Source organism: Populus alba, chromosome 5, assembly GCF_005239225.2.
Source record: "Populus alba chromosome 5, ASM523922v2, whole genome shotgun sequence".
Taxonomy (NCBI): domain Eukaryota; kingdom Viridiplantae; phylum Streptophyta; class Magnoliopsida; order Malpighiales; family Salicaceae; genus Populus; species Populus alba.
This window is the reverse complement of record NC_133288.1, coordinates 20,529,184-20,541,547: the sequence shown is the minus strand read 5'-3', so window position 1 is coordinate 20,541,547 and position 12,364 is coordinate 20,529,184. Positions and strand designations below refer to the sequence as shown.

Genomic DNA, 12,364 nt, shown 5'->3' with positions numbered 1-12,364 from the left:
GATTTGAATTTAAAATGAAATTCAAATTATAAAAATAGAGAAAAATAAATTAACTTAATTTTATAGATTATAAATTATATTCCAGCTCCCTTCCAGCGATGGCCCTCTCTCTCTCTCATGTGGCGAAGAGTTTATTAATTTATTTGTGGAATCACATCCAACAAATCTCAAGCATTTTGCTTTAACTTATCAAATCCGGGTAAAAAACTTTTCCCAGAAAGTTCCCAATACAACTCTTATTCACAAATTGCTTCAGGCAAATAGCATGCTCGTGCCATTAAGGATCTTGCTTTTCTAGTGTAGAATATGGAAACGTGGGTCACTGGAAGTTTAATAAAAACATCATTTAATTCGTTTCATAAGTCTAATATTGATTGTCTTGTTTTTAGAAGGATTTTTTCTGGTGATGGGTTTAGTTTGCGGTGTTTTTAAGGAAGGTGGTGTGGTTTGTTGGGGATCAAGACCAGCTAAGCCGGGAGTCTCGGTTGTTTCCGGTGAATCTGAGATTTTAGCCTCGTGAAGGGGTTCTGGTTGTGGTTTGTTCGGGGTTTGCGAGGATAGTGATGAAATTTAAGGATTTGTTTGTTTTTATATTTTAAAAGTATTTTAAAAAAAATATATTTTTTTATAATTTTAAATTAATATATTTTTAGTATTTTAAAATCATTTTAATATGCTATGTTAAAAATAATTTTTTTAAAATAAAATAAAAATTATTAACATATATTTTAATATAAAAAATTATTTAAAAAACAGCAATATTGTGAAACACGCTCCGAGTGTCGGGGGAATATTGAACTGGATTCGATTCCAAAGGGCTCGGGGTTTTTGTCTGTTGCTTCATCAGATTACGCTACTTCAGGGGTTAGAGAAGTTGACTTCAGTTCTGGGAATTCATGGGAAGCCCCTCCTGCGCTAGATTATATGGGCAGTTTAGTCATTTTGTTATATTGGAATTTTTTTGCTGACATAAAATGGTAATTTTGCCGATTGCAGCGGTAATAATATAGAATTTGGGGTGTTTTTTTATATTTAAATATCTTTTTTAAAAAAAATTATTTTTTTATATTAACACATAAAAATATTAAAAAAATAACTTCAAATAAAAAAATAAGAAAAATTAATTTTTTAAAAAACATTTTTAAAACAAAAAAAATAATTGGTATCTTGCCTTTTCAAATTGTTCAGAAATTTCAGCGTTCAATTTTCAATGGCTTTGATCTTTCTTTATACAAGAAAGTAAAAAAAAAAGGCCGTCCATTTCATTAATTATCAAATGGACTCCTCACCTCTTGTGTTGCTAGCCTGTTACTTGCTCCACTGGGACACCACAAAGCTGCAAGAAAAGGTTTGAAAAATGTCACTTAACTCGACGGGGAAAGTTGATGAAGAAGAAAGAAGAGAAGATGTAGCTTTAGCTGCAGTAGAAAGACAAGATTCAAGAGAAGTTGATGAAGGCAAAGGCACTTGGAAACACGCAGCGTTCCATGTTGCCACAACAATCGCTACCCCTGCTGCTTATGCTCCTTTACCGTTTGCTCTCGCTTCTCTTGGCTGGCCCCTTGGTAATTTCTAGTCTCAATCCTTTCTTTTATTAATATTTTGAAGATTGAATCAGAGGGACTGATTTCTGACTTGAAAAAAGATGTTTTTTGGGTTCAGGGGTGAGTAGTTTGGTAGGTGCAACACTGGCCACCTGGTACTCGAGTCTATTGATTGCGTCTTTGTGGAGATGGAATGGGAAGAAGCAGATCACATATAGGCATCTCGGAGAAAGCATCTTCGGTTAGTCTCGCTAATTTCCTCTTCATTAATCCCTGCTAATAATAATAATAATAATACTTGAATTCTACAACTTAACACACGAGTGCTTTGTAGTGATATCGCTTGGTTTGTTTTGTAAATGGGATTCCTTAGTTTTTTTATTTGCTTCGCTGTTTGTGTTTCTGATTCTTGAAGGATTCTGGGGTTACTGGTCCGTTGCATTTTTTCAGCAGGTGGCTTCTTTGGGCAATAACATTGCAATTCAAATTGCTGCCGGAAGCAGCCTCAAGGTTGGTCAGTAGATAATACCGAGAGATCTTTATTGAGCATCATTTCCCTTAATTTTCTTCTCAATTCGGTCTCGTTTTGTTGTGGGATGGGGAAATGGTGGATTCCTTTTCTCGGCAGGCTGTTTACAAGCACTATCACAAAGAGGGCACGCTGACCTTGCAGCATTTTATCATCTTCTTTGGAGCCTTCGAACTTTTTCTCTCTCAACTCCCTGATATCCACTCGTTGAGATGGGTCAACGCGTTGTGCACGTTCAGCACTATCGGCTTTGCTGGCACAACAATTGGAGTGACATTGTATAATGGTAGGCTTGGTAAATTTGCATGTCCATCTTTTTGTATCTTATTTGTCTTCATTTCTCTCGTAAAAATGGTCCTGTTGGTGACTCAAGCAGTTTCATGTTTTCTGCACCATTTTAGGTGAGAATATGGATAGAAAATCAGTGAGTTACAGTGTGCAAGGGAGCTCCTCTCTTAAGAGATTTAAAGCCTTCAATGCTTTGGGGGCAATTGCCTTCTCCTTTGGAGATGCGATGCTTCCAGAAATACAGGTAGCAGACTTGCCAGATTATTTTCGATTACTCCTTCGGCCATTTTCTTTGGTTCTCTACATCTTCAACACTCATTGAATGGCCGTTTTCTTGCCAGAACACTGTAAAAGAGCCTGCAAAAAAGAACATGTATAAAGGTGTATCAGCAGCATACACCGTTATTATCTTGACTTACTGGCAACTGGCATTCTGTGGATACTGGGCATTTGGGTCAGAAGTTCAGCCTTACATTCTGGCTTCTCTGACTGTTCCAGAATGGACAATTGTCATGGCAAATCTCTTCGCAGTTATTCAGATATCAGGATGCTATCAGGTTATCTTCATAACTTTGCTATGACCTGGAGGGTTGAATAGAATAAGCTCCCCTCTTCTACCAAACTATAGGACATTTTAGTACTGGCAAAACCCATTACATTACCACTTAACTTTTAATGGTTTTGTGATATGCCATTAGCATTTTTTGATAGATGTCCATGAGACTTTTTTCTTGTCAAGAGACATGTTCTGCGAACCTAGGCAAAGTCACTATCTGCATCTCAAAAACACTGTGAAAACACTTGAGTTATAGTACTTTTTTAGCGTTGTGTATTTGTGTGTGTTATCGTGAATTTAGAAACCCGTTCTTTAGTCTTTCTGTCTTTTTTTAAAAGATTCATTTTTTCCCCATCTTGATTGCTGTTCTTTCTAACTTTCTCTGTTCCCATACATCTTCTATTCAAAACATGTTCTCACTTCTGGTGGCTGGCTTAAATTCTTTTTTAACCAGTTTAAGATCTTGGGTGATTCCTGGTTGCAGAAAATTTAATGGACGCTGATTTTCTGACCATTCTTCTTATACTTTGCAATTGTTCCGCCCACAATTTCTTTATCCAGATATATTGCAGGCCAACGTATGCCTACTTCGAGAACAACATGCTGCGGAGCAAGACTGCCAGCTATTTCCCTCTCAAAAACTGCTTAATTCGGCTGGTGTGCACCTCCATTTACATTGTTCTTATCACCCTCATTGCTGCAGCGATGCCCTTTTTTGGTGACTTTGTTTCCATATGTGGTGCCATAGGGTTTACCCCGTTGGATTTTGTTTTCCCTGCCATAGCATATTTGAAATCTGGAAGAATGCCGAAAAACATGGAGCTTCGCATATCAGTGCAGCTCCTTAATTTAGCTATAGCTTCCTGGTTCTCAGTTGTTGCAGTATTGGGTTGCATTGGTGCTGTCAGGTTTATTGTGGAAGATATCAAGACCTACAAGTTCTTTCATGACTTGTAAGAATTGATATTGATGTACCGATAAAATGTCTTGATATGAATTTTCTTGTGCTGGAGCATGAAAGTTAGCCACAGATTATCAAACTATATATATTGTAATCTACACACATTTTTCCTTCTTGCCATCAGGATATCCTGTAGAACCCTTGGTTTGCCTGCTCCCTTTTTATCAAAGATGGCAGCAGATTGTTTAATATGTATTTTGAATTGTGAACATGATTTGATATTGCTTGGACACAAGGTTGATACATTTGATTTCATATTTGATAGTTTGGGACAGATGGAATGGTGATACGGAATCAAATTTTGTTCATTATGAATCGGTTGAAGGGGCTACTTGTGGATAAAAAATCACTATAAAGTGGTTGAATTTTTTCCAGAAACCCTGAAGATATGCTTGTTTGCCATCGCTTTTTGGATTTGCAATTTGAGAGGAAAAAAAAAAAACTCATTTGGATCGATCTTTTGACTGCCTTTGATATAAATCGAAGGAGACATGCTTTTGCTAAAACCTCTGTAAGAGTAAACCAAAAACAGGTCCAAACTCATAAAGCATTATGGAGGTGAATATTTTATGCAAAATCCAATCTCCGACTTTGCTTCTCAGTCACAATCCATGCTAAAATTATTCTCGGGAACCAAACAGATCCTCGTGAATTGTCTCTGTACTCGATCTCATATTTTAAGAGGAGCCAAGAAACCACTAGCCACAGGGGTAATAATTAACCGGGTGACTGAACAGTTTGTCATAAATTTCATTTCAAATCAAGGACATCTATATGCACTGTCCGAGTCTTTTCATTTCCTTGGCGTGTTCTCCCGAAATTTTCTTTATAAAAAGCCTCCCCTTCTATCTGTTTTGCTCTCACTCACTACTCCAAAACAAGTACTTTGTTCTCAAATGGCGTTCCGTCGAGGTTCATCTTTTAAATGATTTGAGGTTTCTCTCTGCGTTCATCTGTTTTTATGGGGTTTATCTTAATTTCGTACTTCGTCTTTGGCCTGCAGATTTTGCCAGTAATTATCAGTTTCTTGGCGCTGCATTTAATGGAGATCTCAACCTACTGAAAAGTAAGTACATATTGATTTTATAATTCTCTTTTTCTCTGTTTTGTGTTTGGGGATATAGATAACATCGAGGTACATGAGGGTTTTATCCTAGTTTTGGAAACATATTTCTATCTTTATGAAATGTTGGAGCAGGACTGGCAAATGAACTTGATATGCGAGATGGTTTAGAGGAAACAGTAGCAAACATCAAGGATTTAAATGGTCGAACTGCACTGCATTTTGCTGCAGTAGGAGGAAGGGCTCATGTCTGCCGGTACCTTACGGCAGAAGCTAAACTAGATGTTAATGCGAGAGATGGAAAAGGTATATGGCACAAATTGGATTGTTATAAATTTCAATTTCGAAAGAGATTGTATTTGAACCATATGTCATCTCGCAGCTCCCTCTTTTCAGTTTTTATCTTCACTTACGATATTGGCAAAAAGTTTGTTTCTCTGTTTTCTAAAGAATATGATCGTGCAGGTTCTGTGTTTCCAAGAAGTCTGTAATGGAAATGTTCTCTTGCCTCTTTCCAGGTGAAACTCCTTTGCACAATTCTATTACAGCAGATCGTTATCCAACCGCAGTTCATCTTCTTGAGAATGGGGCAAACCCGATTGCTGCAACCGACAGCGGGCTCACTCCTCTCCATTACGCTGCAAACTCAGGTTGTGTACAAGTTTCACTTTGAAGTTTATAGTTGTGGACTAGCTCTTTGTGCTTTTATGTTTTATTTTTTACATTATAAACTTTCTGTTCTGTGTGGTTTTGAAATATCATTGTAGTCGCCATTTGATATATAGCTGCCATGTATTTATCATCCTTGAAAGTCTTTCAACGATGATAGACACTACTTAAGTCCTGGTAATTGTGCTTGATCCATAAATTAGTTTCAGTTTTAGTTTGTGTTATGTACTCTTTTTGTTTCAGGGTTGAAGAAATTTCTGTTACTGCTGATTTTGAAAGGTGCTGAAGTGGATGCAAACGCTAATTCTGGCACACCATTGAAGTGTGCTGCAATTCATGGTCAGAAAAAAGCTGTTAAAATCTTGTTGGATAATCATGCCAATGTAAGCTTTACTAGTTCCTAAATCTTTCTAGACAATAGATGGGTTAATTGTTTTTAATGAACTGGAAACGTTAGCCTGTTGCATGCTTTTTAATGCAATTTTCTGTTCTTGTCTATCTTGCTGAAACATTTTCTGATGCTGTCCCGTTCCCTATTTGCTTGATCTATCAGGGCGTTATTTCTCTCCTTTTTCACTTCATTTTTCCTTTTGGTTTACAAGTGAATAATTTCTTTTACATATTGCAGCCAAACATGATTTTTGATTTCATTCACCCCCCCCTGGTGGCATCCATTTTGGCTTCGTCATTTGACTGTGTAAAGCTATTGCTTCAGGTATGATTCTGACTTGATTTTCATATCCCATAGCTTTCAGGTTTTTAATTTCTGCCTCATCATTTTACTTTGTTTTGTATTTAGGCTGGAGCTGATCCAAACACTTGCTCTCTCGGGACGACACCCTTAGAAGTGGCAGCTTCTAACGGGGAGACACAAGCTATAAGATGCTTGCTGAATGCCGGAGCAGATCCAAATGTGACTAATAGTGTGAGAGCTCTTTTCCTCGTATCGAGTTTCAGTAATTTTATCATATGTTTATTTGGATTGAATGCTTACAATTGACTGTCAAACAGCTTGGTTTAAAACCAGTTGAAGTTGCTGCTTTAGGTGGTCATGTCATATTGAGGATGTCAGAATTCTCTTGCCACTTACATTTCCTATTCCAAAAGTTACTGACTGGAGCTTTGATGGAATTATGAAGTATGTTAACTCAGAAAAGTTCGAACGAAAGGTTAGACTCGATAATCTACCTTATGCATAAAGAGCTAATATTCCTGTTTTTAATTTCTAGATGCATTCAAAATTCTAAGCTGTGCTGAATCTTCTCACAGAGGAAACTCAGAAAATTCGAGCATTTTTTTCTGTCAGCATCCAAGGGAGAAGATGCATTCATGAGAAAGGATTATGTTAACGCCATCCGTTGGTATACGGAGGTGAGCTTTGCTGATTCAATCTATATTTCTCCACACAACTTTCTTCCTGTTCTTTTACTATTATTATTGTTTTTTTATATATATATATATATATATATCTGAATTGTTTAACGTTTTGGTTGAAATTGCAGGCTCTTGACACAGAAGCAGCTCTCTTATCTTGTCAAATGTTTTTGGCATTTATTTTAAGCAATCGAAGTTTGTGCTGGGCTCACTTGAATGAAGGTGATCTTGCCTTGAGAGATGCTACAGCTAGCCGGATGGTGCTGCCTTCCTTGCCAAAAGCACACTATACGCCGAAGGAGTTGCCTGCAATTTATCAAAAGTAAGTAGATCGTCACCTTCATCCGTCTTTCTTGATCACCGGAAAAAATGACGCGTCTCTGACCAGTTCATCTTCTCAGGATTTCAAGCGTGCAGCAGAATCTTTTCTTACTGGTATGCGGCTCGATCGGAAAACCAGGCAGCTAAATGATCTTTTCAGGTATACTAAATGTAGTTCCGCTAGATTCAGCACTTTCTCGTCAATTCACTCGTGTTTATCTACAACTAGATGCCCACATCTTTTTCAATGTTGTAAACAAACAGAATATACAGATGAATATAAACATCAAAATGCCTAAACCCAAACACAGCACATTACAGGAAAACTCTCAGCTCAACAAAATTTGCTTGTAGTGGGAAAATAAAAAAATGGAGTTTACAAGTAATATATGAAGGATGATCCTAACATCGCTTCACTAAAATAAATCAATATCTTTGATTGCAGCTCAACCTTTTATGATTGCCTGCTGTTGAATATCTCCTACTGCTCTTTACTGCAGGGATCATAGAGATATTCTACAAGCTCTTGACATGCCTCCAAATATGTGAAATTTGTTTGCGTCCTTTCTTAGTGGTAATGCTGACGCTCAAACAATCTGTGATTCCTGCGGATTCTTCTCTTTATGGACTACAAATCAGAAGTTTACTTAAATGTTCTTGAGAAGTTTATTAATAATTGCCATTTTCTTAATATGATTTTAGTGTTTACAGGCTGTTTGCCTAGTAAATTGCCTGGTTATTTGTCTAGAAAATCGGAAGCCGGATTTTTAGATCTTGGGACGTTACAATTTTTAAATTATCAATCTGAGACAAATTTTTTCCTCTCTCCCACGCTGCTTAAAAGTTTTAGCCATTATTTTTTAATTTTCTATCTCTTAAAACTTATTTAATTATTTTTTTAAGAAAAAAGAACAAAAACGAAAAACAGCAAGCGAGGTCAAAGGAATGGAGTCTAGTAAACACGGCAATTCTCACTATAAAGATTTGCAACGTTTCTCTTCATTATTGGGTCCCCAATTTACTCCCCATTCCTTGCTGACCTTTCTAATTGGCTACTTTCCTTGTTGAGCTTTGTCTCGCTCGCACATTATTGCTTAGCACGGCGTCGTCTTCACCAGCCCCTGAGCTCTGTCTCAACAAATATCTAACCATAGAAAAACCAATTGCCCTCTAAAGAAATAATACTGATCAGTCGTAGAGATCCACAAGATTGCCACTCTCTGTAACAGCTAATCGATCTCCAATCTCTCCCCCTCTCTCTCGTTCGTTTCCTCAATGACTTCTCCATATCCAGCTCCAGCTCCAGCTCCGTACGATTCCCTCCTGTCCAACGCAGCTCCGTCCACCTTCCTCACCCGCTCCGCCGATACTACAACCAACTTCTTCGCCACGTGCCGTCCATGGCGCGAATTTATTGAATTCTCCTCCTTCAATCGCCCGCTCTCCTTCGGCGAAGCCACAATCCGCGTAAAACGCAACCTCTACTATTTTCGCGTTAATTACACTATGATAATCCTCTTTATCCTCTTTTTAAGCCTCTTATGGCACCCTCTCTCGATGATTGTCTTCTTAATCGTCTTTGTCGCTTGGTTTTTCCTCTACTTCTTTCGTGACCAGCCACTGGTGATTTTCCATCGTCCGATTGATGATCGTGTGGTGCTTGGTTTGCTTGCCGTCGTTACTATTATTGCTTTGATTTTCACTCACGTCTGGTTAAATGTCTTGGTATCGGTTTTGATTGGGGTTGCTGTTGTTGTATTACACGCTGCGTTTAGGGGAACTGAGAATTTGTATTTGGATGGGCATGATTTGGCTGATGAAGGCTTGTTTTCTGTTGTGGGGAGTCCTATGAGAGCTGGCTATACTCGCGTTTAAAAGTAAGATTTCTTTCGGAATTTAATTTCACACGCACAAGTCAGGTGGAATTTGGTTTCGGCAGGAGCAGCTGATTTTCTCTCTGGTTAGTTGACCAATCTTGAGTTGAATCGATTTTTTCATAGTTTTTGCTAGCAAGTATTATTTTTTGATGAGATGAGAGTGTTGTAAATGTGGTTGTGATGAATCAGTATAGGTTTTTTTTAAAAAATAGATGGTTTACTACATGGTGTTCTTTGCCATATTTGAAAGGAGCAGTAGTACTTCTTATGAATGATTTCTTTGAATTTCAATGCAAAATGTGTTCATTTCTTCGTTTTATTGTGTTTGTTTTCCAACTGCTATTGATGATATAAGTATTATATATCTATGTACACTTAAATTTGCACCGATTTTGTTAGGTTAAACTGAAGACAGTTCAGTATGTATTATTCGTAGATAAGTAAATGAACGATGGTGTTTTTTTAGATCAAAGGGGTGTGTGTGTTTATCAATCCGGGACTTGAACGAAAACCCTAGCTCGTGTAGTACAAGAGCCCCAGTGAGGTACTAGCTCATCGGTGTTATTGCTTGTGTTGTTTCTTATGGTGTAAACTTGGCTATGATACACAAGCATCCGGATATAACATGGTTACAAGTTTGGTGCCATGGCGGAAGACCTGGATCTGGAACTAATAAATGCTGGTGGAAGGATTGGGAAGAATTCTTTTTTAAAAAAAAGAATTGTTGGAAGGTGGGATTGTCTCTGAATTTCCCTTTTCTTGGCCTTAGGAGTGCATAAGTGCGTAACGGTCTCCTTCTGTCCTCCTTTTTTCATGAAAAGAGACGTTCCAGATGGTTGTTTGCCCATGTGTTAAGAAGCATGAATCATTCTTTATAAGCTATATAGCGTACAGTCTCTCGAGTTTTATCATCAGTATTAAGGCGGAATTTTCCTATAAAGGTGGATCTAATGCATTTTCCCCATGTGAGGAGAAGTCTTTCAATTGAAAAATTGACAAGGGAAAGTTAGCAATGTTGCTGTCACTGGCCATGCAAAATCAGTGCCTTGCCTGTTGTCACAATCCTTGTTTTGGTGACTTTAAAAGCTAGTTTTGGTATTGGTCTCCATTTCCCCGTAGTTTTTTGAAGAGTTTTTGGTTCCTATCTTGTTATATGCCAGATTGGAGGAGTGTTTCCATAAAAGCTTCAATTTATATGGGGTCCCGGGAGTGTGTTAGGTCATTTTCCTTTGCAAGTAATGATGGTTCAATGGTGTAATAGCTTTAAGTACGTTAACCATAATATCTGCTTATGCTTATGATCATTCCACGGAGTCTCTCATGTATTTTCTGTGCATGTTTTTATTGCCTTTGTAGCATTAATTCAAGAGTGTTATTGCTTAGTGATTTTTTTTTAATTATTGTTTATTTGATATTGACAAGGTCTTGTGTGTCTTATCTGTCTTTTTAGCAAGTAATTAAGGTAGATTATTTGGCTGTTTACCAAGTCCTTTCCTATAAAATTGATTCTTTTCTAGTAACAATACAATCGAAGATACCTCAGGATTTCGAACATGGAGTAAAATCCATGGTGAAGGTACCTCTGTAGCTCGAGTCATGCAACCTCAGACTATCTTGTAAATCCTTCAATCGTCACGTTCTCTATTTCCATGTAATATGCTGGCCAAGTTATGCGACTTGCAAGCCACCGTAGAGGTTATCAGAATCCATAATCTTCACAGCATTTGTCTGCTTAGTTTCCTTTTATCCCATCATACTGAGTGGACCGCTGGTTTTGTTTAGAGTTTGGATAGCTGGCTGGAAAAGCCAATGGCTGCTACAGCTTGTACCGTTGAAATTTCACTCTTGCAAAGATGAAATTTGAAGGTATAGGATGAGTTCATGCATATTATATTTTCGTCTAAATTAACGTCATGATATGTTATGCAAGCAAATGTTTTGTCTGTCTGCTTGTGAGAACTTGTGTGGCTGTATTGTACAATAGGCATCCTTATGTCCGAAGCTTTGATTGCATTGTACAATACGGCAGACATCCTTATTGCAAGGATTATATTCGTTGTCATAGTTGGATTATATTTTGGACATGCTATTCATTAAACAATTGGTATAAAAAGAAATCTTAATAAAATTCGATCAGTTGTTGAAGTAAAGATACACATGTTCGATTGATGGAGAGCGAGAGAGCTTGAAATGATAGAAAGAAAGCATATGGGAAATTCAAAATATAAAAAGAAAATAGAAGAATTCCTGTTCTTTTAAACCAATAGTGCACCTAGCAAGTGCACTGTTACACGAATACTCAGCTAAAGAATCAGGGGAAAAAACCAATAATGCCAATAATAAGGGAAATTCTTCAAAAATATCATTAAATTGAACTCATAGGGTTGAATATAAAATCTCTTTAGTATATTTCTAGCACAAGTTTCAAATTAAATTATATAGAAGTTATCTTAACGTGATTCAATCAACTTCACAAGTTAAAAAAGCTTGGATGACTAATAAAAATATTGTTAAAGTTCAAAAATATTTTCAATATAACATATTTTTAAAAACAAGACTGAGAATGTGACACATCGGATCAACTCAGGTCAGCCTAAATTAACCCACGACTTAGGTCATAAACTCCATTGAGTTTAATAATTTTATTTTTTAAAAAAATATTTTTATTTAATTATATGATAAAAAATAAATGCTTGAAAGACTGAATACCAACTCAATGTCTGGGTGCTTTTCTAAAACTACAATAATTCCATAAAAAATAAAAAATAAATCATGAAGTTTAATTTTCAATAATTAAAATTTTTTTATGGAATTATATTTCATTTAATAATATAATAAAAAAATAGATTATCAAGAAACCGAACATAAACTCAATGCTTATATGTTTTTCTAAGATTATTGTAACGCATATAAACTAAATCAAAATAAATTATTAAGTTTAATTTATAATAATTATGTTTTTTAGAACTATTTTTTATTTAATAATATAAAAAATAAATAATTATAAAAATAAACACCAACTAAATATAATATGTTTTTCCAAGACATAATAATACTATATCAAAAAACTAAAATAAATAACAAAGTTTAATTTCTAAAAGTTTAACTAGTATAAAAACTAATGTTGAAATATGGAAATGAGAAGGAAAAAACTATGTCCGGGAACAGTGATTTCCCAAAAG

The 12,364-nt window shown here is 36.3% G+C and overlaps 3 protein-coding genes across 4 annotated transcripts; all 3 read left to right on the top strand.

Moving 5' to 3' along the window:
* The first annotated feature begins 1,248 nt into the window (after positions 1 to 1,248).
* LOC118062229 (GABA transporter 1) lies at positions 1,249 to 4,133 on the top strand. Of its 2 annotated transcripts, none has more exons than XM_035075961.2 (7): positions 1,249 to 1,565; positions 1,663 to 1,785; positions 1,960 to 2,054; positions 2,173 to 2,359; positions 2,475 to 2,605; positions 2,703 to 2,918; positions 3,490 to 3,778. In XM_035075961.2, the coding sequence occupies exons 1-7, from the start codon at positions 1,358 to 1,360 to the stop codon at positions 3,637 to 3,639; spliced, it is 1,110 nt and encodes a 369-aa protein (XP_034931852.1). In that variant the 5' UTR covers positions 1,249 to 1,357; the 3' UTR covers positions 3,640 to 3,778. The 2 variants fall into 2 exon arrangements, with proteins under 2 accessions (XP_034931852.1, XP_034931851.1); XM_035075960.2 differs by having other exon boundaries at positions 1,250 to 1,565; positions 3,479 to 4,133.
* A 120-nt stretch (positions 4,134 to 4,253) lies between these two features.
* LOC118062226 (uncharacterized) lies at positions 4,254 to 11,335 on the top strand. Its single transcript, XM_035075957.2, has 10 exons — positions 4,254 to 4,944; positions 5,077 to 5,591; positions 5,854 to 5,993; positions 6,239 to 6,325; positions 6,410 to 6,535; positions 6,622 to 6,779; positions 6,880 to 6,981; positions 7,113 to 7,306; positions 7,386 to 7,465; positions 7,806 to 11,335. Exons 2-6 carry the CDS (start codon positions 5,432 to 5,434, stop codon positions 6,745 to 6,747), a joined length of 639 nt encoding a protein of 212 aa, XP_034931848.1. The 5' UTR covers positions 4,254 to 4,944; positions 5,077 to 5,431; the 3' UTR covers positions 6,748 to 6,779; positions 6,880 to 6,981; positions 7,113 to 7,306; positions 7,386 to 7,465; positions 7,806 to 11,335.
* On the top strand, positions 8,581 to 9,180 carry LOC118062228 (PRA1 family protein F2). Its single transcript, XM_035075959.2, has one exon. The coding sequence runs from the start codon at positions 8,581 to 8,583 to the stop codon at positions 9,178 to 9,180; it is 600 nt and encodes a 199-aa protein (XP_034931850.1).
* Positions 11,336 to 12,364: the final 1,029 nt, after the last annotated feature.